Here is a 27,968-nt window from a genome sequence, read left to right as displayed (position 1 = left end):
TAAACTCTTAACAAAGATTCTTTTGACCAAACTCTAGTCAAGCTCCTCTGAGCCCTGAGCCCCCTTCTCGACTAGGCCTCACCTTTGCCTATAAAGACATGAACAAACACTAACATAATTTCTCACAGCTCAAGGCCACATCCCTGAGATGATCCTAGCCCACCTTAAAGTGCCTGCCTAAGAAAACTCAAAGCTGCCGAAAGATTTAACTGTTTGTTCCAGCCAACCCCTGAACACAGAGCCCTGACTCCCAGTCTCTGTGGGAGAGTAAGAGTCTTTCTTCAAAAAGCACCAGTTAGCAAACCCAGAAGGGTTTCACATCAACCACTTTCCACTTTTTGTAATTTTTCACATTCCTGACTCTTCCAAGTGTAGGCTGGCCTTCTCCCTATTCTCCATTTGCCCTGTGAAATGCCTAGTCAACTTTGCACAAATCCAAGGTGAGTTCAGTTCACACGGGACCCTTTTCCCTATTGTGATAGTATATTATTGATTAACATCTATCCTTACAGTTTTAACTAATGTCCAGCTTTGTTTGTCTTTAATACTCTTTACTAACCCATTTCAGAGTCACAACCTAGCAAAGTACCATCTGAAATGGAAACAAAATTATGTGTTTGGCCTCTGAACTAATGATGAGCAAGCCACTTGTGAGCATAGCTTTTATTTGACTACTGGGTCCAGAAAACAAAGAAAAAATGCACAAGGTCCAAACCTAGAAAGGAAACTTTTAAATGTACTGGAGGACCACAGTGGCCTGCTGGGCCATGAGCTCCTGTTCAGTTCCAACCTTGAGCAGTTCTGCAGGGTGGAAACAGCCTGGGCTTCACTGGAAGCCAGGAGACCTGGGTTTGCCTATTTAAAGCTATGTGGGATTAAGAAAATGTGGCACATATACACCACGGAATACTATGCAGCCATAAAAAAGGATGAGTTCATGTCCTTTGTAGGGACGTGGATGCAGCTGGAAATTATCATTCTCAGCAAACTTTTTCAAGAACAGAAAACCAAACACTGCCTGTTCTCACTCATAGATGGGAATTGAACAATGAGAACACTTGGACACAGGGTGGGCAACATCACACACCAGGGCCTGCTGTGGGGTTGGGGGAGGGCGGAGGGATAGCATTAGGAGATATACCTAATGTAAATGATGAGTTAATGGGTGCAGCACACCAACATGGCACATGCATACATATGTAACAAACCTGCACGTTGTGCACATGTACCCTAGAACTTAAAGTATAATAAACAAACAAACAAATAAATAAATAAATAAATAAATAAAGCTATGTGACCTAAACGTTGGTTTCCTCATTCATGAACCTTGAGCCACAGTGCCTGACTTATAATTGATGCTTCAAAAAAAGTACATGCGTTTAAGCTCCCAGACTGGTTAATCAATGTTTCAGCAGCCAATTAAGTGACACAGGATATGTTTTGTTTCAGGGACAAACATAATTTATTTCTAGGTTATATTTCATGTCACAAGCTGAGCCACAGAAGCTGCCTGTCTACCCTCAGCCCTTTCTCTCTGACCAGCCTGCTGAGCCCATCTGGATCATCCTGGCTTCAACTCTTCGTTTGTATCCCATCGTGGGGTGTGAACCCCTATGAGAATGTGATTAAAATGATGAACTCGCCCCCAAGAAAAATGCATGTACACATAAGCACAAAAAGTTGGCATACAACTGTGAGGGGTTCACAGAGTCCCTGAAGTATATCCTCAGACTCTGGCTGAAGACCCTGGGTCTAAACCATGGCCTGCAGAGGGCAGCAGGGCAGCTGAAGCCCACACTGAGAGCTGCATTCAGGAAAGCTGGGGACGCTGTAGAACTTGATGAGTTTTTTGAAGGCACTTTTCTTCAGCATCATCATCTCTTCTGGAAACCTGGAAAAGATTCTGACCCTGGAGGAGCCCCCATTCTTCACAGAAGCCTCTGTGGGCAGTGGCTTCTGAGCACTCACTGGCACACTGTTGCAGCTGAGGGAGCGCACTGTCTTCTTCTTAGCCTGCACAGACAAGTAACTGAACAGGAAGGAGGACAGCTTGTGCTTGGTGGCATCCGGGGCCTCTTCTGAAAAGCAATCATCAACTGGGTCCGGCAGGCTTTCATGATGGCGGCCGTTTTCCCTTCTCATGGGACCGGCTCCCACACACTGAGGCTGCTTGATGATCTTCCTTGCCTGGACTGGATCATCTCCTGCCCCACTGACAGACTGAAGGGATGTTCCACCAGCCCAGGCTCTGGCACCCCTGATTTGGGGGATCAGGTTCCCAACCCGAGGGCTGGGTTGGGAAGTACAGTGCTGACTCAGGATGAGAGTGGCAGCATCTCGAATGAGATTCCAGTCTCTCAGGATGTCATCCCTAGTGGTAAACTGGGATGTCACAGTGAAACGGATGATTAACTTGTCCTGGATAGTGGCCGGGATGAGGAAGAGATGGCCAGCTTTAGCTATTTCCTTTAACACATTTTCTGTGAGACAATTAGGACCCTGTTTGAAAAATAAAGAGAAGTCTCCATCACACCCCCTGTCAGCATCCCCAGATGCTGTGTTTCCCCAGCATTTGTGTTTCTGAGAGGCTCTGCAGCACCACATAACATCATTCACAAAGGGGCTTGGAAGATGGTATTACCTTTAGACGAAAAACCACCAGGCCAAGGTGCCTCTTGGCAGGAATTTCAAAGGAAGGGTCATTTCTGACCAGAGATTCAAAATATTTAGCCATTTCAGTACCCTGGAATTGCAAATATAAAGAGAACTGAGATTCACCATCAGACAAGGGACTAACTATGCATAAACTTTCATACTGCTAAATGGTTTTAAACCAGTGCCACCTTCCCATCACAGAGACCTAAGCAGCTTCTGCCTCATTGTCATCTCCATTTGATTTTGCTCATATTCCAAGCTGGAAAATCTCCCATGGCCCCCTGTTTCCTGTCACATCAGATCCACCTCGAGAACTCATCTCAGGGCCCTCTTTAAACTCAGCCCCAGAACCCAGAAAGCATGTGCTTTGCAGTCCAGGCAACCTGACCTCAACTCCTGGTTTCACAGCTCCTGGACCAGCCAAGTGGGCAAGTAAGGACCAAAACCCAGCCCATGCTCTGCATCCCCAGCCAGGTGCCTCATGCAAGCTGCATCTGCCTAAAGGAAGAGATGCCTGTTTCTAGGGTACATAAAGTTGCCATATAGGCTAGTGGCAGCCCTGCCCCATCCTCAGCCTACATGCTTCACTTGCCTCTCAAACCTCTTCTCACCCTGTACCCCAAATGCCCTTTTCATCCCCTTTTTCTGACATTCCATAGAGAATATATTTTCACATCTTGTCCCTACCCACCATGGAAAGGTGTTGGACCTGGTTAATGGATACAGAGTTTCTGCTCAGGATGATGAAAAAGTTCTGGAAATAACTCACACAACATTGTGAGTATACTTAATGCCACTGAATCGTGCACTTAAAAATGAGTAAAATGGTACATTTTATGTTATGTATATTTTGTTACAATTTTAAAATGTTAAAGGCTTTGTATTATATTAATCTTCCACTGAAGTTCATGTCATCTTTTTAAATGTCCTGGGTTTTTTTGCTTTTTGTTTTTAACCTAGGATTACTAACTAAACAAGAACAGGACTTGCCTTTTCTTTTCTTTTTAAAAAATTTCTCCAAGCATCCAGAAGAGCTCAATAAAATATTTGCTAAGTAATTATATCAATTAGTTCTCACACTTGCTACTCTATTTCAAGAGAGGGCCAGGGAGTTTGCTGATCCTCTTTTTTATTTTTTGAGAGGGAGTCTCGCTCTGTCGCCCAGGCTGGAGTGCAGTGGCACAATCTCAGCTCACTGCAAGCTCCGCCTCCGGGGTTCACGCCATTCTCCTGCCTCAGCCTCTCAAGTAGCTGGGACTACAGGCGCCTGCCACCACGCCTGGCTAATTTTTTTGTATTTTTAGTAGAGACGGGGTTTCACCATGTTAGCCAGGATGGTCTCGATCTCCTGACCTCGTGATCCGCCTGCCTTGGCCTCCCAAAGTGCTGGGATTACAGGCGTGAGCCACCACGCCCAGCCCTTTTTTTTTTTTAAAGAGGGTAGGGTCTTGCTTTGTCACACAGGCTAGAGTACAGTGGCATGTTGCACAATCAAAGTTAACTGCAGCCTTCAACTCCTGTGCTCAACTAATCCTCCCCACCTTCACCTCCTGAGTAGCTAGGACTACAGGCACGCACCACCATGCACAGCTAAATTTTTTAATTTTTTTGTAAAGACAAGGGTCTCACTAGGTTGCTCAGCCTGGTATCAAACTCCTGGGCTTAAGCGATCCTCCTTCCTAGGCCTCCCAAAATGCTGGGATTACTGACATGAGCCACCATGTCTGGCCCTGATCCTGTCTTTTGACCATAATGAAATGAGTTTCTTCAAATCTTTCTCAGAGCCCCTTTCTCCCCTGCATGGTCAGTTTCAAATAGCACAGGAGTTTTGACCTGCTCCATTTCTAACCTGGGCCCCTTCACCCCTCCTGAGGCAACCTGGTGATCCCTTGTCCTGGGAAGTCACCATATTGATGCTGAACTTAGTGCAGACACTCAATCAGCATAGCACACCATAGCCCAGAACTCCTGAGCTCAATTGAGCTTCCCACCTCAGTCTCCCAAGTAGCTGGGACTACAGGCACGTGCCACTGTGCCCAGCTCAATCTTTCCATTTTTTAGAAGGAACCAAGGGAAAGTGACTTTTCCAAGGTACAAGTGACAGCAGGGAGATCTCCTCCCACTGTGCTTTTATCCCTCCTATAACGCATGCTGTTTGCAACAACAGAACCAGAGGTCAGGGGAGAGGAGAACACAGAGCACAGGCAGCACCACCACCTCCAAAGCCCCACATTACAGGTCATGAAAACAGAGCTGCTGCCAGTGCCCTGCACCACTCTAGGTCAAGGGCAGGCACAGTGCAGTCATGGCCAGATATAGCCCCCACCTGTGCTTGTAAAGTTTTTTAGAACACAGCATTCCCATTTGCTTACATATTGTCTATGATAGCGTTTGTAGTACAGAGGTAATTACAATAGAGTATGGTCCACAAAGCCAAAAATATTTACTATCTGGCTTTTTATAGGAAATGTTTACCAATCCCTATTGTAGGTGATAGGAGATGAGGATGAGGATGATGATGATGATTATGATGATGATGATAACTTATAATTAGATGAAAAAGGAGATGATGAAGGAGGGGAAGAAGACGAGAACAGGAAGAAGAACTCATTGAGTACTTAACTGAGTAATAGGTAGACCCTATGCTAAGGGCTGCATATATATTATCTCATTTAATTTGAGAGAGGTAGTATCCTTTTCTCATTTTTATAGATTAGGAAGGCATGGCCAGGGGTGATGGCTCATGCCTGTAATCCTAACACTTTGGGAGGCCAAGGTAGGCAGATTGCTTGAGCCCAGGAGCTTGAGATCAACCTGGGCAATATGACAAAACCCCATCTGTACGAAAAATACAAAATATTAGCCAGGCATGATGGTATGCGCCTGTAGTCCCAGCTACTCAGGAGGCTAAGGTGGGAGGATCACCTGAGCCTGGGGAAGTCAAGGCTGCAGTGAGCTCTGATGGCACCACTGCACTTCAGCCTGGGCAACAGAGACCTCATCTCAAAATTAAATAACAAGAAAGAAAAGAAAAAAAAAGAAGAAAGAAAGAAAGAAGGAAAGAGAGAGAAGAAAGAAAGAAGAAGAAAGAAAGAAAGAAGGAAAGAAAGAGGGAAAGAAAAAGACAGGAAGGAAGGAAGAAGGAAGGAAGGAAGAAGGAAGGAAGGAAGGAAGAAGGAAGGAAGGAGGAAGGAAGGAAGGAAGGAAGGAAGGAAGGAAGGAAGGAAGGAAGGAAGGAAGGAAGGAAGGAAGGAGACAAATATAGAAAGGTTAAGTAATTTGTCTAAGGTCACCAAATAGTAAAGGGTAGAACTATATTTCCATTCCTTAAGGCACTTCTCTGTAACAGAGAAATATGAAATTTAATTTTATATAACTTCCCAAGAGCTCAGTGTAGTAGAAAGCAGCCCAGAACTATGAAGAAAAGATTTGTAATTGGGAGGCTTCAGGGGAAGTCCCAGGCCTTCTTCCCGCAAGCAGGGCAATTGCTCCCTCTGAGCCTTGTCAGATTAGAGTGACCACCCCAAGCACTGTGCTAAAAATCTAGTGAATAACTAGAATTTATTTTTGTACTGAAGGCATTATACAAGTGTTAATAATTATCAGCACAGTCAAGTTGAAGAGATAAAAGTAAATCATATCAAATGACTTTATTTTAATTCCATTTCTTCTATTGTGGGACCTTGGAAGAACCCTGAGCTCAGTTTTGTAAAGGTGTTTGAGTAGGTGATCATAGGAATGCTAATGAAGCAGAATCTACCAGAACAGATGGAATAGGCAGAAAAGTTCCTGGTAGAAGCAGAATTTAATCCATTTGCAACATTTGGAAAGGAGAGGGCAATTCAGGTGAAGGACACGGGTGAAGGTGCAGAGATGGACTGAGCATGGGGTCTGGATGGGTCGATGAAATGCCCAAGCTAGGGTAGGAGCTGATGATCAAGTCCTTCAAAGCCAGGCCCAGGAGTGTGGGCCTCATCTATGGTACGCAATGGGGTTGCTAATAGGAATTCAGGGGTTTGACTCGCAGACGGAAGTGCTAAGGGAGGTTGGTCAGGATCTGCACATTGAATATCCAGTCCCAAATTGTAAGCAAAAAAAACTTCCTAATTACTTGTAACCTCCACCAACCATTCCTCACCCACAACCCTCCAGTCTTGAGTCTGAGTTTCTAGAAACAGTACAAAGTGCCTAAAGTTCCTCAATATTGTTGGTGGCAGCTGCTCATTGGTAAACAACCAGTGGGGATTACAAAGGTAAAATTACCAACATTAAAACCAGTCATATGAAACTGGAGAATATTATGTTAAGCAAAATAAGCCAGGCGCAGAAGGACAAATTTCACATGTTCTCACTCAAGCATGGGAGTTAAAAAGTAAGCAAACTGAGCTTGTGGACACACACAATAGAATGAAGGTTGGTAAAGGCTGGGAAGGATAGTGGGGAATGGGGGATAAAATGGTGATAGTTAACGGGCGCAAAAATACACTTAAATAGATCTAAGGTTAGGTGGCACAATAAGGTAACTGTAGTTAACTATAATTTGCTGTACATTTCAAAATAACTAAAAGAATGGAACTAGAATATTTCTAACACAAAGAAATGATAAATGGTTGAGTGTGGATACCCAGTTACCCTAATTTGATCACTGTACATTGTAGGCCTGTATCAAAACCTCACACATACACCATAAATAAATGCATAATTATTACATAAGCATAATAATTAATTTTTTTTAAGTTTTAAAAAGTCATAGTTACCACTTCCACCACTTCATTTTGGTTTGTGTTTGTTTAACCAAGAAGGAATTCCCTAGAGGCAAGGTGGAAGGACAAAGCACACATAAGCAGAAAGGATAGTGCCTCCAGCTTCCCCTGCAGCTTTTATCAACGGCTTTGTCTTGCATGTGGGCTCTTGTGGAAATGGGAGACCGCCACCAGGGATCAGAGTTCTTAAGTCCCTCCTCTTCCATGAAGAACATGAGAGAGAGGCTCATTTACCTCTGTGTCCCTTTCTTAGCACAATACCTTTGTAATTGCTGAATTGAATAGAAATAAATTAAGCCAAATAGGGCTTCAATAAATGCCTGTCAATGCAGGGAGGTTTGTTCCAGACTTGGTAGGTCTACCTGTCCAAGCCAGGAGAGCTTTGTTTAAGGCATAATCATAATAGTGCTAAAATATTCAGCCAGCTGTGACCACCGAGGTAATTCCAAGGCAGGTAGGATCCTACCCTGGCCAGACACACTTCCCCTTGATTTACTTTATCTTTCTCTCTCTGCAAACCAGACTCTGGGGCCATCCCTCCCCAGTGCTCAATGACAGCAAGGGGAACAGTGAGACACTCAGCAGAAGACAGGCATCAGGCGGCCCTCGGGGCATGTTGTGCTCAGCGCTCCTCAGGTTGACAAAGAGAATCAAATCCCAGGAGCTGAGGAACAGGCCCAGACACCTGAACCAGACACCGCAAATCTCCTGGGCAGATCTGCAAAGTAGAAACCAGCTTTCCTCACCATGAGAAAACAGAGGAACACAGGCTCAGCCCCCACAGTGGCATGCTACATACATGTCTGACATGTGCTTGAAGATTCTTCACCCCGAAGGACCGAATCACGAACCAGAGCTTAACAGACCGAAACCGTCGGCTCAGGGGGATCTGCCAGTGCTAGAAACAAAGGAACACAGTGCCCACGGTTAGAGACAAGGGCGCCCCACTCCCTCGGGCATTTCTGAGCATTATCTGTTGCCTGCCCAGCTCTCTAGGGATGAATGGTGTCACCATGACTCCGGAAGCTGTTGCTAAGAGGTAAGCCAAGCTTCCCAACGGTTGCCCCATCGTGTGACCAAGTCACTGATGAAGGTGGCCAATAGTCACTTGTCTGAGAGTCAGACAAGTGGAAATCAAGTCCATTACCCTGAACCAATGAGAAGGGCACTTTGCTTTAAATTGCTCCTTTAAACATTTCATCCCGGCCCAGAAATTCAACATAAGGGCAATACATTTGCACTCTAAATGAATCTATATTCCTTGAATAGCAGAAAATAAAGTCCTATTTTGATCCCCCCCCCCCAAAATGTAAAGTATAGTGGTTAGAGCACAGACACTAGAGTCCTGCAGACCTAGGTTTTGCCTCCAGCTCTGCCACTTACTAGCTGTGTGACCTTGGGTAGTGCCACCTCACTGGCTCATCAGTGTGGGACATAAAGAACCAATTGCACCTCCCGGGGAAGTGGCGTGAGGACAAAGAACACCAAGAACCTCAGAAGAAGTTGTCAGTAGGTGTTGGCTATTTCGATTATTTTAAAATGTGAGCTACAAATCACAGTAGCATGTCTGTCTAGAGCCAAGATGATCCCTATTTAACCTCACACTGTCTTGTTCATTTTCCTGTGAGATTCGTGTGATCTGAGAGGCATCACTCCAGCTGTCAGATTTCAAATGAGCAACGAAACTTCTGCCTCTGTTAGATGAAAATTTATCCTTTGCTCCTGGTGGCCAAATTCAACAGAGCTTAAAGTTCAAAGTTGCAGCCACCACAAATCTGAAAATTTCCAAATTAATTTCAGACTGATTTCTCAGATCTGAAAATAGAGCAGAGGATTTGGAAAACATTTGCAGTTATTATAATGAGTTATTATAATGAGTCTAATGACGTCTCCCTCAAATGTCAGAAAGTTTCTACCACAATTTCTGTTGACTAAAAATAAATGTTTGTCCCACTGCATATTTATCTGCCCATGCACAAGATTGTCAAATCCTCACAAATGTCCTCACCTTCACCCTTCACCCCCAGTTTCCTAAGCCAGGCACAGTTGGGACATCACCCCTTTGTTGACGGACAAAGTTTCCCCAGCATAAAAGTACTAAGCCTTTGATTTCCAAGCAAAAAACTCTGTTGTGCTGAGGACCAGCTTGTGGCTTTTGTGCCAGCAGAGGGCATCAAAACCTGAAAATGGAACAAAATTGCTGTAACAGGGAAAGCGTCAACTCTACCTCTTGTCCATGGACACTCCAAGAGAATAATGAACAGATAGGGGTCATCTCTTAAAAGGTTCTGATTTCCAGATAGTTATGGCCAATTTATTTCATATATAGAAAGAGCTACTTTATTTTACCACCAAATAAACCAGGGTAGGCAGAGGTGATTTTATTTTGACTTCTTCACAATCTTCCTTATTCCCAGTTGCTCCTTTGCTTGTCACTATTCCAAAACTGATCCGTGCTGACCCAGCAGAGTGGTTCTAGCCAACATTTTCTGTTGGATCAAAAAATCTGGACATAGAAATGCTGACAGGACTCTTCTGACCTTGAGGCATCCCCAGCCTCCTCTGTGTCCTTGTAAGGTTTTGCAGGGCTCCCCTGCCAAGGTCAAGGTAATGCTCCCTCCACTGGTGCTCTCTGTCCAGTGGGAGGCAGAAAAGAGGGAGCTTCTCTGCTGTCAGAGAATCTAGCCCTGATTTTAGGTGATTCCAGGGCCCCAGGGATTAAGCACCTACGTCTTCTCTCCTGGGATGCTGCCCTATTTTTGGCTCTTCTCAGAGCAAGACTGAGCTTCTGTTCAAAGCTGCAGCCACCTGGGTGGGAAAGACATTGGACCCATGTGAGAGTAGCTATGAGGACCCTCAGGATCATGACAAAGATAGCAGCTTCACTTTTCTAGGAGTTTCTTCATGGACTTGAAAATCAAATCCATAGGATTAAAGGTGGGGGGAAGGATAAGTGTCAGGCAGCACCTTCTGGGTGGAGAGGTAAAAATAATAAGGTTCCCCAGAGCAGGGCTGGGAAGAGTTTACTGTAACATTTTTATGAGTTATCTGGAAGAGAGAGAGCACTGTAAAATCTCCAAACTCCTGGGAATGAACCCAGGGAAGATCCTGAGGCACTGTGGTAAATGAATTTAAAGGGTAACATGAAATTCAAAAGGGCAACGGTGAACATAATGCTCCTCAGTTATGATGACCCAAATACACTGGTAGGAGAATGGGCATCAATTCATACTCAGGAAGCAAACCCACAGTTATCCCTAAAGATATCTGACCCTTGGGCTGCTCCGGAATTTTTTTAATTTTTCATTAAAAATCTCTAAAAACCCACCAGAAAGAGCAGTGGAGACAAAGAACCATTACTTTTCTTTATTTACCTCTAGAGGGTCTTCTGTCACTACCAGTAAGCCATGAGGCTTACCGCTGCAATTCTAATCCAAAAGCTTCAATAATCTAAAGAGGGTGTGGGCTGGTCCAAGGGAGAAGAGCCAGTATAATCAAGTGATGATGAAGGTATTATTTTAAGACTAAAAGGGCAAGATACTTCAGTTGTCCAAGAAGATAAGATAAAAGCATCTCTTCATAAGGAAGGACACTTACGGGGGTCAGACACTGCTCTCAGCGCTTCAGTGTATTAATTTGTATAATCCTCACAGCAAGCCTAAGAAGCCAGAACTGTGGTTATCAGCCTCATTTGACACAAGAGGAAATCTGGACACAGAGTTTAAGTCACTTGTCCAAGGTCACACAAGTTAGTAAACAGAAAGCCAGGACTCCAATACAAGCCATTTGGCTTTAGCACCTACATGCTTACCCACTGTCATAACAAATCTCTGCACCTTCAAAGAAGAACTTTCAGAAATACTATGCCTACCATATATCGAGCACTTGCCACACGGTTATTGTGCTAAGTGATCTACACGTGTTCCCATTTAAGCTTCACAATACCCTGTGAATCAGCGCCACTATTCTCATTTTACAGATAAGGAAAGCGAGGCTCAGAGAGGTCCAGTTAGTTTCCCAAAGGGCCCCTGCTGCAATGGAATTCCAAACCAAGCTCGCCCCCACTCTGCTCTGCTGCCTTCGTTGGCCAGGTAATGTGTAATACATTCGTTTACATCCCTGTCTCCCCTACAAGTAAAGGAAGGGCTCATCCTCAAACTGCGGAGTCAGTTTGTAAGAACTCGTTTCCCTAAGGCAAAATACTGGCTGAGGATGTGGGATCAAGAGAGTTGAGGTTTGCCGGGCGCGGTGGTTCAAGCCTGTAGTCCCAGATACTCGGGAGGCTGAGGCAGGAGAATCGCTTGAATCCAGAAGGCGGCGGTTGCAGTGAGCCAAGATGGCGCCGCTGCACTCCCGCCTGGTTGACAGAGCGAGACTCCGTCTCAAAAAAAAAAAAAAAAAAGAGAGAGAGAGAGTGTGTGTGTGTGTGTTAGAGAGTTGAGGTGCAGCCAGCTGGGGAAGTCAGGAATGCTCGGAGGCTTCCAGAACCTCTCACAAGTCCCACAGCCCGTCACTACCACAGAGCTGCCCCACAGCGCCTCTGTCAGGGACGAAAAAACAAAACCGATTTCAGCAAGAAGGCTCTTTCCCCACCAGGGAAATTCTCCACCCTGCCCTGCTGCTGGGTAGGAAACAAAAAAGATGACTCGAGATGGAGGCAGAAGGAACTGGTCCACCTGTGATAGGAAGAGCATTTCTGGGAATTAAAACAATGCCACAAATATTCAGGAAATGTGCACACTGCCTCAAAGGCTGGTCTCGTTTTCAACCGTTTTCTGGGTTTCATTCTATATACTTAGGGACAATTAGAAACCAAGATATGCATTGGCAATATTCTGAGAGGAGCTCATAGCAAGTGCTACCTTCTGAAGGGAGCCACCGTCCAGATTTTGGGGGGTCAGACGCCCGAGACCACTAGGCTGCCTGTCCCTGGCCACTCACCATGAAGTCGGTGGCCACGCCTGAGTTGGCATGCCTGAGGTAGATGGGATTCACACTGAACGTCTGCTGAAGCTTGTACTTGTCCTTGACCCTGTGGGTTTCCAAACGGGCATTAGTGGCTGAGGTCTCTCCAGAGGAGGCAAGGCTTTCCCGCCTGCTCAGAGCTGGGCTGCTCCACTCACCAGAACCCAGTACAGTCAAAATGCACCATCATCCACTTGGAAGGATTAAAGGTGAAGGAGTCGGCATACTCAATCCCCTTCAGAAACCCCCGGAACTCGGGGCACAGGAAGGCAGTGCCTGCATAAGCAGCATCGATGTGGAGCCACAGCCCCTCACGGGCACCTGAGGAGGCAAACATCACCTGGCTGGAGGGGAGGCATGAAGTGGGGAAAGGTGTCTCTCACCTGGCCAAGCTGAGTGGTGGGCTGCAAGGATAATGTGCTTTGGCTAAATGAGAAATGGAGGGGTGGCCGGGCGCGGTGGCTCAAGCCTGTAATCCCAGCACTTTGGGAGGCCGAGACGGGCGGATCACGAGGTCAGGAGATCGAGACCATCCTGGCTAACACCGTGAAACCCCGTCTCTACTAAAAACTACAAAAAAAACTAGCCGGGCGAGGTGGCGGGCGCCTGTCGTCCCAGCTACTCGGGAGGCTAAGGCAGGAGAATGGCGTGAACCCGGGAGGCGGAGCTTGCAGTGAGCTGAGATCCGGCCACTGCACTCCGTCTCAAAAAAAAAAGAGCGAGACTCCGTCTCAAAAAAAAAGAGAAATGGAGGGGTGTGGAGATGGGAGCAGGGGGAGTTTTGAAGAAGTGGGGCTAAAGGAGGCATCGTTACCTCCTAACAGGAAAGTCTACAAACCCTCACCCTTGCCTTTTTCTTCCACTGGGTAAAGAGCCAGCACCCTCTTGGCCTCAACCTAGAACGTCCTGGCACAGAAATCAATTTCCCGCCAGCACAGAGAGCAATGTTAGCGCACCGAATACAAAAGTTAGAGGGTTTCTTGCTTGGGGGTTAAACAGTCCCGACTGGGTTTCCTCTCTGCCTTTAATCTCTCCCATTATTTCCCCTACCCTACCCTTTTCCTTTTCTGAAGCTAGAATAGAAAGCATTTCTATTCTAACCTAATTCCCACTGTATTTTGGATATAGCCTGCATTAAGTAAAGTTCAACATACGAGTAAGAGGATGAGAAAACCAAAGCCTCTCCTACTGTCGCCTCCTAGGACAGGAGGCAAGGTAGGGCACCTCTAACTCTTGTCACACCACTGGGAAAGGCAGTGTCCAGGGATCCCTGGAAGACAGCCTCATGACCTTTGGTGGTTCTTCCCATGTCTCTGCATTGACCAAAGAGGAACAGAATAATCCCATAGAGCTAGTCTCAGGTTCTTGCTTTAGGAGACATTTAAAAATGTATTCCTTGTCTTCCTAGCCAGAGAGGGAAGATACTTACAGATGGGGCCCAACTCTGACAGACAGTCAAACGCACAGACCCCGGTGGTCCCTAGTGTGGCACAGACCTAGGGGAAAATGAAGGCAAGTTAACATAGGAGGGTGGGCTCCTGTGACACATTTGGCCTGAGAAAGATTTCACCACACATGTGATCTTCTCCCATCCATCCCACCAGAACAGTGTATATTTCAGACTGTGTTTTACCATGGCTCGTAAGAAACACATTTTATATAACAATCTAGTACATGTATACATGTGTATTTGAAAAAAAAGTTTCATAAAACAATGCATACTCTGGCTATATGTGTGCACTCTAATATTTTATACTGTATTTCTTTTTAATGTTGGTTATGACCCACAAAATTTATTCCACAACACACCTATGGATAGCACCTCATGATGTGTAAAATACTGTATGGGAGGACCTTTCTGCTTTTGTGTGCAGCATGTTACTTACCTGAATTCTTCCAAAATTCCTTCCTCACATCCAAGTTCTATCATTCTAAGCTTAGGCACACATCCTGACTTACAAAGACAGGCACCAAGCCCCGCTGCTTGTCTTCCTCGATGGCCTTCTGAAGAGCTTCCCCTCGGAGTGAGAAATTATCATCCACAGGCAGAAATTTCATCTTCACAAGGGATATCAAACCAGCCTTTTCCACGGAGGAGTGAGCCTAGAAGCCACAGAAACCTGTCAGCAAGAGTCGTCCTGGAATGATCACTCCCCAAAAACTGCTGAAGCCTAAGACTCGGGGAACCAAATACGATCATTGGAAGCTTGTCTTCCCTACAGTTGCTGGAGACAAGCTCCCAGGTCTGAGCTGCCTGGAACCCCAGCGTACTCACATCTAGAAAAAAATTGTTCAGGGACCAAAATTCCAGAAGCCAAGCACCAACCCGAAGGGCTGTCCTGTGTCGGGCAACTCACCTGGTCAGAGGCATAGGCCACGAGTCGGGCATTCAAGCAGGACTCATCAGCATCGGGCTCAGACGTTTTCATTTCCAGGATTTTGTTCTTCCTTGCTGCCAGCAGGGCAATCAAAGTGGATTCACTGACTGTGCTCTGCAGGGGAAAAGGATTACCATGGCAGCCTTTCTGTGTTCTCTTGCCAAATTTCCCCAGGTTTTGTCTCTCTCTCTCTCTCTCTCTCTCTCTCTGTGTGTGTGTGTGGTGTGTGTGTGTGATAGCTATTCACAGAAGGAATACACAGCTCCTCCTGCCCAAGGTGTCTATCTCCCTCCCCAACTTGCATTCCTATTCTGCCTTCTAAAATAAGCTTGCACCTAATACCACCCTCTCTATTAGAGAGGCCACAGAAACCGAAAAGAGAATGTTCTGTCCCTCCTGGATGTGTTTGCTCCCCATGTAAAACATATTTAAAAGAAGAACTCTCAGTTTATTACACAAATGGAAATGGAGTTCAATTCCCCAGGGAGAGAGGATCCTGGCCTGTGTGAGAGGCTGGTGACTTGGGCCCATTTAGTTGTCAATAGCTATTGTGAGCTTGGGCTAACCTTTCCCCTCCAGAAGACTCTTTTCTGTCTATGAAATGGAGAGCATCCCTTTAACTGCTTCCCAGGACGGAAGTATAGATTATCCAGACAAGGGCTGGGTAGGATTTTGCTCTGGCCATGATTGTGGAAATCTTCAGGGCCACCTCAGACACTTCACCGGAGTCTTTATGGTTCCTCATCATTCATTCACCCAGTCTTTGATGTCTTTGCTTCTTGAAATCTTCCAGTAACCTATAGCTGATAGAATCCTGCTAAAAAGGCCTGGCAGACACTGTCATGGAGAGTGATGTGGACCAGATCCCACAGATATTAAGTGTCTGGGAGTTACTCCATAACAAGAAAGCTATTTATGTAAAGAGGTACATAGCATAATAATAATCATCATCAGCTGGGTGCAGTGGCTTGCGCCTGTAATCCCAGCACTTTGGGAGGATCCCTTGAGTCCAGGAGTTTGAGACCAGCCTGGACAACATAGTGAGACCCTATCTCTTAAAGAAAAAAAATTAGCCAGGTTTAGTGGTGCACACCTGTAGTCCCAGCTACACGGGAGGCTGAGGTGGGAGGATTGCTTGGGCCCAGGAGGTAAAGGCTGCAGTGAGCCATGATGGCTCCACTGCACTCCAGCCTGGGCGACAGAACCAGGCCCTGTTTTTAAAAATAATAATAATAGTAACAACACCTTCCATCCGTATTGCAATTCCTAGTTTACAAAACACTTTCTGGCATTCTACTTGCTCCTCACAACACCTCTTCGAGATAATTATGATTCTTGTCACACTAAGATGAGGAGAGGGATGTTCAGAGAGGTGATGGGACAAACTCAAGTTCACATGGCTGATGATACAGGAGAAAGCATGGTTTGGATTTAGACAGGTATGGGTTTGAATCCTTGTTCTTCTGCTTCTCAGCTGTGTAAGCTAGGGCAAGTTATTTAATCTCTCTGAACTTCAATGCTCTTATCTCAAACACTGGTGAATGGTACTATTCACCTACAGGGTTCCTGAGATAATTAGATGAAAAGCAAGATCATGCACCATAGACATTTAGCATGTTCTCCCAAATACGATATCCGAAGTTGTAACTATTTGCTGACAACCCAAAATGTCCACAACATGCAGCAATTTGTCTTTCTTCCGAGGTTCAGATTTTAATCTGGCTGCAAGGCTGGAGTGAGAGAGGGAGTCACTCAGCTAGCAAGAGGACCCAGTGAACTTCCTGGCTCCCATCTCAGAGCAACGTGGCAATTTTTTTATTTTTTGATACAAGGTCTTCCTCTGTCGCCCAGGCTGAAGGGCAGTGGTGCAATCATAGCTCACTGATGCAAAAGCACCTAAGCTTTCTGGGAGGCACCCAGAAAGCTCCACTTCATGGCACTACAGTTGAAAAAAAGAAATATTTGAAAAGCCGTTATTTGACAACTATCCAAAAGATAGGGTCAGAGGATGCCATTAATCAGTTTATGCTGTTAGTTGCTCTCACTGCAAGGGATCTCCTGAACCTAGCAGGGAGAGAGAGAGAAGTCCTCCCTTGCCTTCTCCTTTCCCCTTTCACCGTGAGATGCAAAGGGGACAACAAAAGGGAATTGTCAGATTATAGACTAAGAAACCCGAATCAAATAGTACTGGAAATGTGATCATGTGTTGGCTCTTTAATTTCTTTCAAAGGAAGTAGCAGCACATGTGAATGAAGCAGAAGCTGAGTTGGGAGTAGAGGTGGAAGCTGTGATGATGGTGGTGTTGGTGATGATGGTGTGGTAACGTGGGGGAAACTCCATGGAGAACGGGAGAATTGCCAGGTTAGGGTTTGGCTTGTCTTTCACTACTGAGCCCCCATGCTAGGCGAAGCTTTGCCAAGGGAAGTACCTGCAGGACGCCTCCGCCCTGGCTGCTGGGGTGGTAGTGCAAGAAGTGCTCTGGAAGTCCTAGCATTTTTGCCAGCCAGTCCATGACGTTCATCTCTAGCTCTGTACACGCAGGGCTGGATGCCTGAGAAAGGAAAAGGAACTTCAAACTGCACAGCCCCAGGGCACTGAGGTGCCCCCACGAGCTCCAGAAACATGTCTGCCCCTGATGGTGTCAATGGGAACCTTTCTGGAAAAGGGATCAATGTTAGGCCATGTGCCTCTCTCCCGGTCCACGTTCTGTCAACCAAAAAGAGAAAATAATGTGGGGTTTTGGATTCATGCTGCCCTCAATGAGGTGAATTCTCCAAGGCTCTATGGAGAAATAGCCCTAGAAATCGTTGGCTTGGATTTGGTTTTCCAAGTCCCTAAAATACATAGCTGAGAAGTCCTCAAATGCCCAGGGGGAAGTTTTAGGACTAAGAACGTACTCTTTCCCAGAAAAGATATGAATATCCCCGCCCTGCCACCCACACACCCATAAGAGTTCAGGCTTAAAATAAAAAGATGTTCTAGAAGGCTTTTTGGCACCATTTAAAGCTGAGTGGTGCTTAAGGGGTTATTAAGGGAGGTCTTAGGACGTATCTCCAGCTACTCAAATACAAGAGCACAGGGGAAGTGGCGACCCAACAGGCATCAAATTGCTTAGTTAAGGTCACAAACTGTGGCAATAACCGGATCTATATCCAAATCTTATCTGTGTCTCTATGAGCTGTGTGATCTGGGGGAGATAAGTTGCTTAAGCCTCCATTTCCTCACCTACGCAATGAGACCAATACTTGTGATTCCATAGGGTTAAAGGATGCAATGAGAAAATTAAAATAAGGCATAAGCTTAAATAATGTAGCCATTGTTAATATTTATTGTGGAGCCATATTCAGAAAGAAAGGCAAAATATGTCTGCCCTAGGATGCCACTCCCTGCTACGTTCCCCATTGCCAGTAGTTACAGCCATTGCTACTCACCCAAGTGAATCCCAAGCAGTTGATGGCATCAGCCAGCATGTCTCCTAGCAGGGAGGGCCAAGAGGTGAGGGCTGGGTAGTAGGCGTGCATATGGGGGCTCTGCCAATGTACCACCTGGAGGCAGAGCATGCACACAGTTGGCACCAGGAGGCTTGCTTTCTCCAGAGACCATCTCTGGCAAGGTGAAGTGTCACTCTAGAGATGGGCTGACACTTTTAAGCAGAAATAAGTGACACAACTCCATGAAAATCCAACTTGTTAACTGGTGTTCTTGCCACTCACATGGCTCATGTCCTATGCTAGATCATCAGTGGAGCCTTTTCATATATGCAAAGTCCAGAGGGGAAAATGCAAAAGGAAAGTCGCTAAAGTAATCCAGTTGTGGGATTCTGAGTGGTATTCACATTAGTCCCCAATACTTACCGCTCATGCCGCCCCTGCCCAGGAATAAAAGGAAGGACAGACTGTGAGCTCTAGAAAAGTAGATTGCTTGTTTCATCCAGTTTCTTGCAAAAGGCACCTTTTGTTTTATGGAGCACTGAGCTCTCTGGGCATGCAGCTCAGAGGATCAGGGTGAATAGGTTCAAAGCTGTCCTTAAGCATCACATTGGGAATGTAGTGAGGAGAGGAGACAGTAGAGAGGAGAGCCCAGACCAAGCATATTGGAGGCCAACCTCCAGGCTAAGCCCTGAGCCCACAGTCAAACCCGGATGTAAGGAGGAGCCGAGTGGGCAGGGAGGCCCCATCAGAACTCAGAAGCAGCCCCAGTGGTTCATCTGCCTCATGGATTATCTAATCTCTCCTCATCTCACTGCTCTGCAAGCATGCCCTGTTCCTTCCTGCATTTATGTCTTTGAGCAATGCTGTGTCCCCTGATGCAAAGGCACTCGCCATAAAGACATGACCTTCCAAAACCTGCCAGTTTTTAGAAAGCTACTAAATATTCATTTCCTACTCGAACTCTCCCCTAGCTCCCACAGCTCCCTTCGATCCCTTCCCTGAGCGATGGAACACTATAATTCTAGATGTTTCACTCTACTGAGGACTCATTGGATAACCCCTTAGAACATCATCCTGTTCTTTACTGTGCACAAATACTCAGAGTCCTTGAAGAACAAAGGCCTTGTCCTGGACAACATGTATAGTTAAGGAGCATAAGAATTAAGTCCAAGGACACAAGTTCCCATCCCACCTTGGTCCCTAACCAGCTGTGTGACTGTGTAGATTTACCATGAAGCTAATGAACTTAAGCTCCAACATACCATGTTTGCAGGGGTATCTTTTAAGATTCTTTCTTTTTTCTGAGACAGATTCTCACACTGTCACCAGGGCTGGAGTGCAATGGCACCATCTCGACTCACTGCAACCCCCGCCTCCCGGGTTCAAGCAATTCTCCTGCTTCAGCCTCCCAAGTAGCTGGGATTACAGGTGCCCGCCACCATGCCTGGCTAATGTTTTCATATTTTTAATAGAGACAGGGTTTCACTATGCTGGCCAGGCTGATCTCGAACTCCTGACCTTGTGATCCGCCCACCTCAGCCTCCCAAAGTGCTAAAGTACTGGGATTACAGGTGTGCACCACCATGCCCAGCCTCATTCTTTTTTGTTTTTCAAGAGGAGGTCTCAAAAAGCGTTTACAGTACAGACCCCCTAAAACCAGGAGCCTATCCTGCACTTCCCTCAACCTCAGTTTCTCATCGTAAAATAAATCCTGTCTCCTAGGGTTGCTGTGTGGGTGGAGGCGTGGGCAAGAAATGTGTGAAATGTTAACGGTAAACTAATCATGTGGGTGACAGACACATCACATATCCTGACTTGACTCAGAGAATCAAACCTCTTCCTCCGATTTTCACCATGCAAGACTCATGACTGGTAATAACCACATCTCCTGCTCTCCATGCCTTCTCTTACTTACTTCTCACAGGACCTTATGGGGTAGGGCCTATGCATTATCTCTGTTTTACAGGTGAGAACTGGGGGTGGCAGAGAGAAGCAACATCCCTGTGGTCACACATACCCCATACAGACAGGTGACTGCAATAAGACAGAAGCCCAGACACCTGAGCAGGGTGGTGTCCTGATTTTTTCCATGGGAATGCCCTCTCTCTCTCTCATGAAAAGTAAATGAGTATTGTCTAACCAGGGTTGGAATTAAAGGGGAAAGAGAATTTTTCTTCTCTTATTTTCTAGGTGGTGGCAGGAAGAGAAAAACTAATTCAGTTCTCAATGAGGCACTGAGCAAAATGAGTAAGCAAAGGGCCAACTGCTTTCAGGCCAGCTCTCGGAGGCTGGTGTGGCCTGAGAGATGAGTTGAGAGATTTGACCCTTATTATCACTGTGTTTAGTGACAGTATTTTGGAAACCCCAGACAAGGGCTTCTACCTCCTAGCCCTATCAAGAGACAATAGTCTGTTCTCGTAAGATAAATAAGATAGAATAAGCCAGAAGAGCCCTTATCAAAAACAAACAGACCTCCCTTCCAGAAATGAGCCTCACGGACCACACCCACAGCAACTGCTGGAATTCCTTTCAATCAAATGAATCAGCTCATTTCCACCTCTTCTGACAGTTGCTTTCAGTCTCACTCCCAGATTACAGTTAGCCCCTCAGCAGATTACATTTTACAGAATAAAATCCAGGAGATAATCTTATCAGGATCTAGCCTCCATAAGCCTTACTGATACTGACATTTTCAAAAGATGCTTGTGAAATAGGCTGAATGGTCAAAGAGATGAATGGCTTTATATGAAATTGCCTTTATGGCCAGGCGCAGTGGCTTAGGCCTCTCATCCCAGCACTTTGAAAGGCCGAGGCAGGAGGATCACTTGAGCCCAGGAATTGGAGACCAGCTTGGGCAACATAGTGAGACCTTGTTTCTGTTGCTTTAAAAAAAAAAAAATCCAAATTGCCATCACTTTCTGAGCTTGAGTATTTTCACACCCCTGCCTCTAGCATATTTTTGTCACTTTTTTTTTTTTTTTTTTGAGATGGAGTTTCGCTCTTGTTGCCCAGGCTGGAGTGCAATGGTGCTATCTCAGCTCACCACAACCTCCTCCTCCCGGGTTCAAGCGATTCTCCTACCTCAGCCTCCCAAGTAGCTGGGATTACAGGCATGCGCCACTACGCCCAGCTAATTTTGTATTTTTAGTAGAGACGAGGTTTCTCTACATGTTGGTCAGGCTGGTCTCGAATTCCCAACCTCAGGTGATCCTCCTGCCTCGGCCTCCCAAAGTGCTGGGATTACAGGCGTGAGCCACCGCGCCTGGCCTTTTTGTCACATTTAAGTCAAAAGTTCTTTGGCAATGATGGAGGCAAACCTCAAGTTGGCCTCAGGAAGAGCCTCTAAACATGTGTGGTTCAGAACACAAATGCCCTAAGCAGGGAGAGGGAGGACACAGCCTGTGTGGGGGTACAGAACCAGAGAGGCAATACTAGGGACCCAGGCTTAGCCAGGCACACTCAGGCACTCACCAGTAGAGGTGACAGAGGGTAGGAGAAACGGCAGAGCCTGTGAAGTAAGACTGGTCTAGGTTAAAATCCTGGATCTACCAGGTACTAATTCTGTGACTTTGGGCAAGATAGTTAACTTCTCTGAGCATCAGCAGCTTCCTCATCTGTAAAACAGGGCCACTGGGAAGATTAAATGAGAGAGCATGTAATGTGGCCAGCACAGAGCTGGCACATGGCAGGGAGCCCCGCCACAGGAAGGGAGTCGATGCTACTTTAGCATGAGCACATGGCAGAGCTCCTCACCGCTGCTGGCCAGGGGTGTCATCACCACCCACCAAGGCAGGCTCCAGCTCAAGCCCATGCATCAGCCAGCTTCCATCAGCTTCCTGGCCCCACCAGCACTACCCTGGCTGCACCCTCCGTCATGGAAAGTATCAATGATTCAGGGAAAGCCCCTCTTGCTCTTGGAAAGCAGCTCAATCACCAGACCTCAGAAGTGACAAGAGGGGTTGCTGGGGCCCACCCAGTTTCCTGGACCAATGCAACCTGGTCACCAGAGTGTCCTTGCAGGGATGTGTTCCCCACTTCCTTCCTTCTCTTTGGTTTGGTCTCAGACACTGTATAGAAGAGTCCCTGGCTCCGTAGTCAGGGCCAGGCACTACCTCCAGCTTCCTCTCCACTGTCTTACTACCCACAGTTGTCCTTTCCCCTCAGACAAAATGTTCTCTTCTCCACCCATCCCATTAGACTTCCACACTTCTGCCAGACTGTGCTCTGGAATGCAGGTGTTCTGGCCAGCCCTGCCCTGGCATCATAAACCGGCACAACTGGGAAAAAAAAAGAAAAAGAAACCTAATACCAGTCAAAGTCCTGCCCTCCACATGCCTCGCAGATGGGCTGGGGTGTTGGTGGCCAAGTGGCTGAAGGATGCATTCTCATCCCAAGCTGACACAAAGCAGGCCTTTCTTCAGGCTACCACCCACCCTTCCATGCCCTGAAATCCAGATCTGCCCTTGTGGTCACTGTGTCTCACCCCAGGCATGATGATTCGTTCAATGTCCCCAAAGATGCTGTCCCAGCTGTCGGGGTCCTCAGGAGCACTCTCAGGCAGCTGGGCTCTCAGGTAGCCAGGCTGCACGTCTGGCGTCACACGCCTCTCCCGCACAGTGCTCAGGTACTGGCAGATGTAATCCACCATCTCTCTCCCTAGAAGTGACACAGAGAAATCAGGCTGAAGTCCCCTAACTGGGCCTGACCGATTTGTGCCCATCCCTCTCAGGTCCAGGCCAAGAGACTTGGTAAAGAAGGAGATGGATTTGGCCAGGCGCGGTGGCTCATGCCTGTAATCCCAGCACTTTGGGAGGCTGAGGCAGGTGGATCACTAGGTCAGGAGATCGAGACCATCCTGGCTAACACAGTGAAACCCCTCTCTTCTAAAAATACAAAAAAATTAGCCAAGCATGGTGGCAGGTGCCTATAATCCCAGCTACTCGGGAGGCTGAGGCAGGAGAATCGCTTGAACCTGGGAGATGGAAGTTGCAGTGAGCCAAGATCGCACCACTGCACTCCAGCCTGGACCCAAAAACAAACAAAAAAAAGAGACAGATTCATGGGCCGAGGGTAGGATCTGATCCCCTGCACAACCTTATCTTCAGAATTTAAAAAAAGAGTAAGGGAGTGAATGAATGATGGAGGGAGATTCTGAGTGAGCAAATGAACAAGAGGGAAAATCTCCAAAGCACAAAACTCCAGCGCCAAAGTGAAACGTTTCATTTTCTTTCCCCTTCCTTTTTCCACTTCAATTTTGATTGTCTCTCCTACCTTTCTTTCCTTCTCAGAAACAGGACATCTATTAACTACTTTATAGGTTCAATAGAAACTCTATAGCTCTTTGTATCCAAAAAGTGTTACACACACACCCACCAGTTACATCTGTTAGCACAGATGGAAAGATTCCATGCCCAGTTCCAATAAAGGACAAAAAAATCTATTTTTTCACCATTCCCATTGAATCCATTATTATTCATCTTTTTTGGACTCATATGAAGACTTAAATTCAAGAATCTGATTAAAACTGTAGGCTTACATATACACAGAACTTTGTGTATAATTTCTGAGACTCACAGAATTCCTAAAGCACAACCATGGGTCCAGACCAAGCCCCCTGCCCTGGCCTGGGAAATGTGGCACCAAATGTTAATGACTTCTCTCCCTCCCTGCTGCCTCCATCAACACCTCAGTGCTTAGGATATTTTTTAGATGCTAAAAAAAAAAAAAAAAAGTATCAAGTGAATGCATATATGAATAAGGAAGGGAAAAAAAGTCAAGTCGAACACTCTGAAACTATTGCAAATTATTTATTCTTTCAGGTTGCAGTCTTCAGTGCCTCTGTTGCTCTGTGTGTGTGTGTGTGTGTGTGTGTGTGTGTACGTATTTCTTTGTCTGTCTCAATATCCATTCCTTAGTACTTCCTGAGGTGCTTTTACCTAGGAGAGGGAACTCAATTTCTCCCCTCTGCATCAGCTTATGCAAAGTTCTTAAGAACAGAGCCAGCCCCAGACAACACTGATGAGACAAAGGTAGATTTCCGCACCATTCTGTCTTCCTTCTGCTCCCCTTCAGCCCTCTCACATCCTGGTGCTTCTCCAGCAGGGCCCCACCAGAGATCTGAGAGCTCTAGACCTAACCCTCCACAGGTCCAGCAACAGTGCTAAATGTACTTGTGTTCTACTCAGAGGATGACTATCTACAGGAACCTGCTCTCAGCTGACAGTGCCTTAGGAAAGCAACAGAAGAAGCCAATGCACACTAATTAGTGAGTAGGAGGATATAAAAAATTGTAGAAATAAAGACATTCAAGATTCTCTTTTAAGCAACTACCTACTTTCCTGCTAAGGGAGAGCCATGTCTGAAAACTAGATAACCACTTGGTTTTGCCTGATACAGAGTAGGCACCTACTAAATATTTATGAAATAAATGACTAAATGAAAGAACGCTCCTGATAGGTTCACACATGAAGGAATGAATGTTAAGAAAGAAAAGATTTGCAGTGATCACAGAATACTGAGAACATTTTTTTCTATTTCAGAATATGAACAATCCCCTTTTCCCATTTAGTGGCTCAGGAATCCAAATCCTCTATTTTGTGGGAAAGTGAGGAGGAAAAGCAAGGCACGGTAGTGTGGACGTATGTGAGAGTGGGTATATGAGAGAGAGAATGAAAGAGTGGTTGAAAAAAGTTGTACACTCTGATCTCACATCCCTTTTGCAGAAAAAAAAAAGTGTTGCTGGTTCCAACTCTCAGAAGGCAATTCTAATGCTCCGGTCAAATGTCACCCCAAAATCTAAGGGCCACCCACCAGCAGCTGTTTCTGCAGAAGTAGCAGCAGGGAAGAGGGCCAGGGATGCCTGTCGCTCACCTCTCTCTCTGTACTCCTCAGGCTCCATCATCTCCCTTGGGCTCTGGCTCCTTCTCACAGATGGACACACAGGAGGTGGAAGGTGTGAAAGGCGTGGAGCAGCCCAGCTTCCCTCTTGCCAGTCCTGCGCACTCCCTGGCAGCCAGTGTGGGCCCTTTATTTAAAGGGTTCTTTCTTTGACCTTAGCTCCGCCCTTCAAAGTCCCTTCCTCTAGGTTTAATTAATTCCACCCTTTCTTTCCCGGTCCTTGTTGAAAACAGTGACCACAGCTTTGACTGGTCAAGAGAGCCAGGATAAAAGGCGCTTCTAAATTAAGCAATGCACTTAGCAACCCAAGCCTGCAGGCAGCCTCCAGGTGGATGCCGTAAAAGAGCCCTCAGTTATTTCTGCCCCTGGATTCAGACAGTAGAGCTCCAGCCTCAGACAAGCTCTCAGCTCAGTAGCCCAGAATAAGGCCAAGGGTATGCAGAAAAAGTAGCACAAATTATTAGTATTATTCCTGCCCCTGTTTCCTTATCAGCCGTAGGGAGGAAGGAATAGGCACTAATAGTGATGTCCCCTGTGCCCAGGAACAGGCAGAAGTTATCATTGACCACAATGGATTTTTCTATTACAACATACTACCTGTTGTTGTAGAGAATGAGAAAACACAGTTATAAGCCAAAAAGAATAAAAATTAAAACATCATCCCAAAATAATCACTTTTAGCACTTAAAGAAGTGGAAGGGGGCATGTAAAGGGACCTGCAGAAACCCCTTGGAAAAAGTAATTGGAAAAAGTAATCCAATGCTTGCAAGTTGCTAAATGCAATCGTCTTTCTTGTTTATTTGTTTCCCGTCATCCTTCTTCTTCTCTTGGTGGCGTTTTATTTGTTACTACTTCATCGTTGCAGCTCACAGTTTCTCTGGGCTTTCCTCCTACATCTCTGGCTGTTTGTTTGCTCCAGTGCTGGCACACCTCAGGGCACTGCCCTCCTTTCATCTTTCTTCTTACGTGGCATTGCCTATTTCTAAGTCTTTCTTTTTTTTCTTTCTTTCTTTTTTTTTAGACAGAGTCTTGCTCTGTCGCCCAGGCTGGAGTGCAGTGGCGCAATCTCGGCTCACTGCAACCTCTGCCTCCTGGGTTCAAGCAATTCTCCCACCTCAGCCTCCTAAGTAGCTGGGACTACAGGCATGCGCGACCACGCCCCACTAATTTTTGTGTTTTTAGTAGAGATGGGGTTTCACCATGTTGGCTGGGTTGGTCTTGAATTCCTGACGTCAAGTGATCCACCCACCTCAGCCTCCCAAAGTGCTGGGAATACAAGTGTGAGCCATTGCGCCTGGCCCATTTCTAACGCTTTAAATGTTACCTATGTGATATCCATATAGGTTTAAACATACCATTAGGCCCTTCCTGTCTTTTGAGCTTTGAAATCTTATATCCAACTGCCTTTCTGACAAATCCTCTTGTATGACTCTGAGGCACCTCCAACTTAACGTATTGCAAAACTGTCTTTGTCTCAAAATATGCACCTCTTCTAGTCTTCCCCATCTCAGTTCATCATCTCTCCATTTTCCATCCACCCAATCTATTCACCCCTTCACCATCCATCCATCCAACCACCCATCCATCCAACCACCCATCCATCCAACCACCCATCCATCCAACCACCATCCATCCATTCATCCACCCAAATGCTGAAGGCATAAACCTGGAGTCTTCCTTCCCCTTCAGTTTCCCTGCTCCCTGCCCAATTCAATCTGGTCAAATTCAGTTCTATTTCCAAAATAAATTTAGTCTGTCAAATTCTCCCCATTTCCATGACTACCACCCTATTCTGGTCCAAGCCACCATCATCCTTCACCTAGACTAATGCAGGAGCCTTCTCATTGGCCTGTTACTGACCATGGGTTCTTGGGCTCTCAATGTAATAGAAATTGAGAAGGCCAAAAGAGTTTTCCCAGACAGGGCTTTATCAGAGCTTATGCCCAGGCATAAGGGAGCCAGCACAAGAGAAAGAGAATTCTCTGGCAGGCTCCCTGAAGAGAGTCAGGAAAGTAATTTTAGGCTAAAGTAGGTAGGAACTTTTAAAATTACTACTGAAAAAACTACAGTGAGAAATCACTTCATACAGACTATGATGACTATAATAAAAAAGGTAACAACAAGTGTTGGTGAAGACAGGGAAAAATTAGAACTCTCATACTTTACTGGTGGGAATGTAAAATGGCACAGCCATTTTGGAAAATAATCTGGAAGCTCCTCAAAAAGCTAAACCTAGAGTTCTTTATGACTCGACAATTCTACTGCTAGGTATATATCCGAGAAAAATGAAATCATGTCCATACAAACACTTATACATGGGTGTTCATAGCAGAGTTATTATAATAGACAAAAGTGGAAATAATCCAAATGTTCATCAACAGATGAATGAATAAAATGCAGTATATCAATACAACAGAATATTATTCCATGATAAAAAGGAATGAAGTACCAATACATACCAAAACATGGGTGAACTTGGAAACATACTAAGTGAAAGAAACTAGTCACAAGGAACCATATATTATATTATTTCATTCATATGAAATATCTAGAATAGTCCAATCTACAGAGACAAGATAGATTTGTGGTTAGAGGTGGGTAGGGAGCTGAAGATTGATGGCTAAGGAGAACAGGGTTTTTTGGCAGGATGGTGAGATGAAAATGTTCTAAAATTGTTGGGTTTTTTGGTTTTGTTTTGTTTTGTTTTGTTTGTTTTGAGACGGAGTCTCTGTGGCCCAGGCTGGAGTGTGGTGGCGCAATATCGGCTCACTGAAACCTCTGCCTTCCGGGTTCAAGCAATTCTCCTGCCTCAGCCTCCTGAGTAGCTGGGATTACAGGCGTGAGCCACTATGCCCTGCTGAAAATGTTTCATAATTTAT

At 45.8% G+C, this 27,968-nt stretch overlaps 1 protein-coding gene across 4 annotated transcripts; it reads right to left on the bottom strand.

Annotated features, from left to right (window-relative positions):
• Window positions 1–1,438: 1,438 nt before the first annotated feature.
• On the bottom strand, window positions 1,439–25,510 carry HDC (histidine decarboxylase). Of its 4 annotated transcripts, XM_033190144.1 has the most exons (12): window positions 25,063–25,190; window positions 22,676–22,848; window positions 18,193–18,306; window positions 17,190–17,312; window positions 14,741–14,875; window positions 14,343–14,486; window positions 13,813–13,879; window positions 12,542–12,704; window positions 12,360–12,450; window positions 8,218–8,316; window positions 2,642–2,743; window positions 1,439–2,499 (listed from the first exon to the last, which is right to left on the bottom strand). In XM_033190144.1, the coding sequence occupies exons 1-12, from the start codon at window positions 25,091–25,093 to the stop codon at window positions 1,753–1,755; spliced, it is 1,989 nt and encodes a 662-aa protein (XP_033046035.1). In that variant the 5' UTR covers window positions 25,094–25,190; the 3' UTR covers window positions 1,439–1,752. The 4 variants fall into 4 exon arrangements, with proteins under 4 accessions (XP_033046035.1, XP_033046038.1, XP_033046039.1 ...); XM_033190147.1 differs by lacking the exon at window positions 18,193–18,306 and having other exon boundaries at window positions 25,063–25,510; XM_033190145.1 differs by lacking the exon at window positions 8,218–8,316 and having other exon boundaries at window positions 1,446–2,499; window positions 25,063–25,434.
• Between the last annotated feature and the right edge of the window lie 2,458 nt (window positions 25,511–27,968).

This window comes from Trachypithecus francoisi, unplaced genomic scaffold (genome assembly GCF_009764315.1).
Source record: "Trachypithecus francoisi isolate TF-2019V2 unplaced genomic scaffold, Tfra_2.0 Lachesis_group3, whole genome shotgun sequence".
Classification (NCBI taxonomy): Eukaryota; Metazoa; Chordata; class Mammalia; order Primates; family Cercopithecidae; genus Trachypithecus; species Trachypithecus francoisi.
The sequence above is the reverse complement of the archived record's forward strand: the minus strand, read 5'-3'. Positions and strand labels throughout refer to the sequence as shown.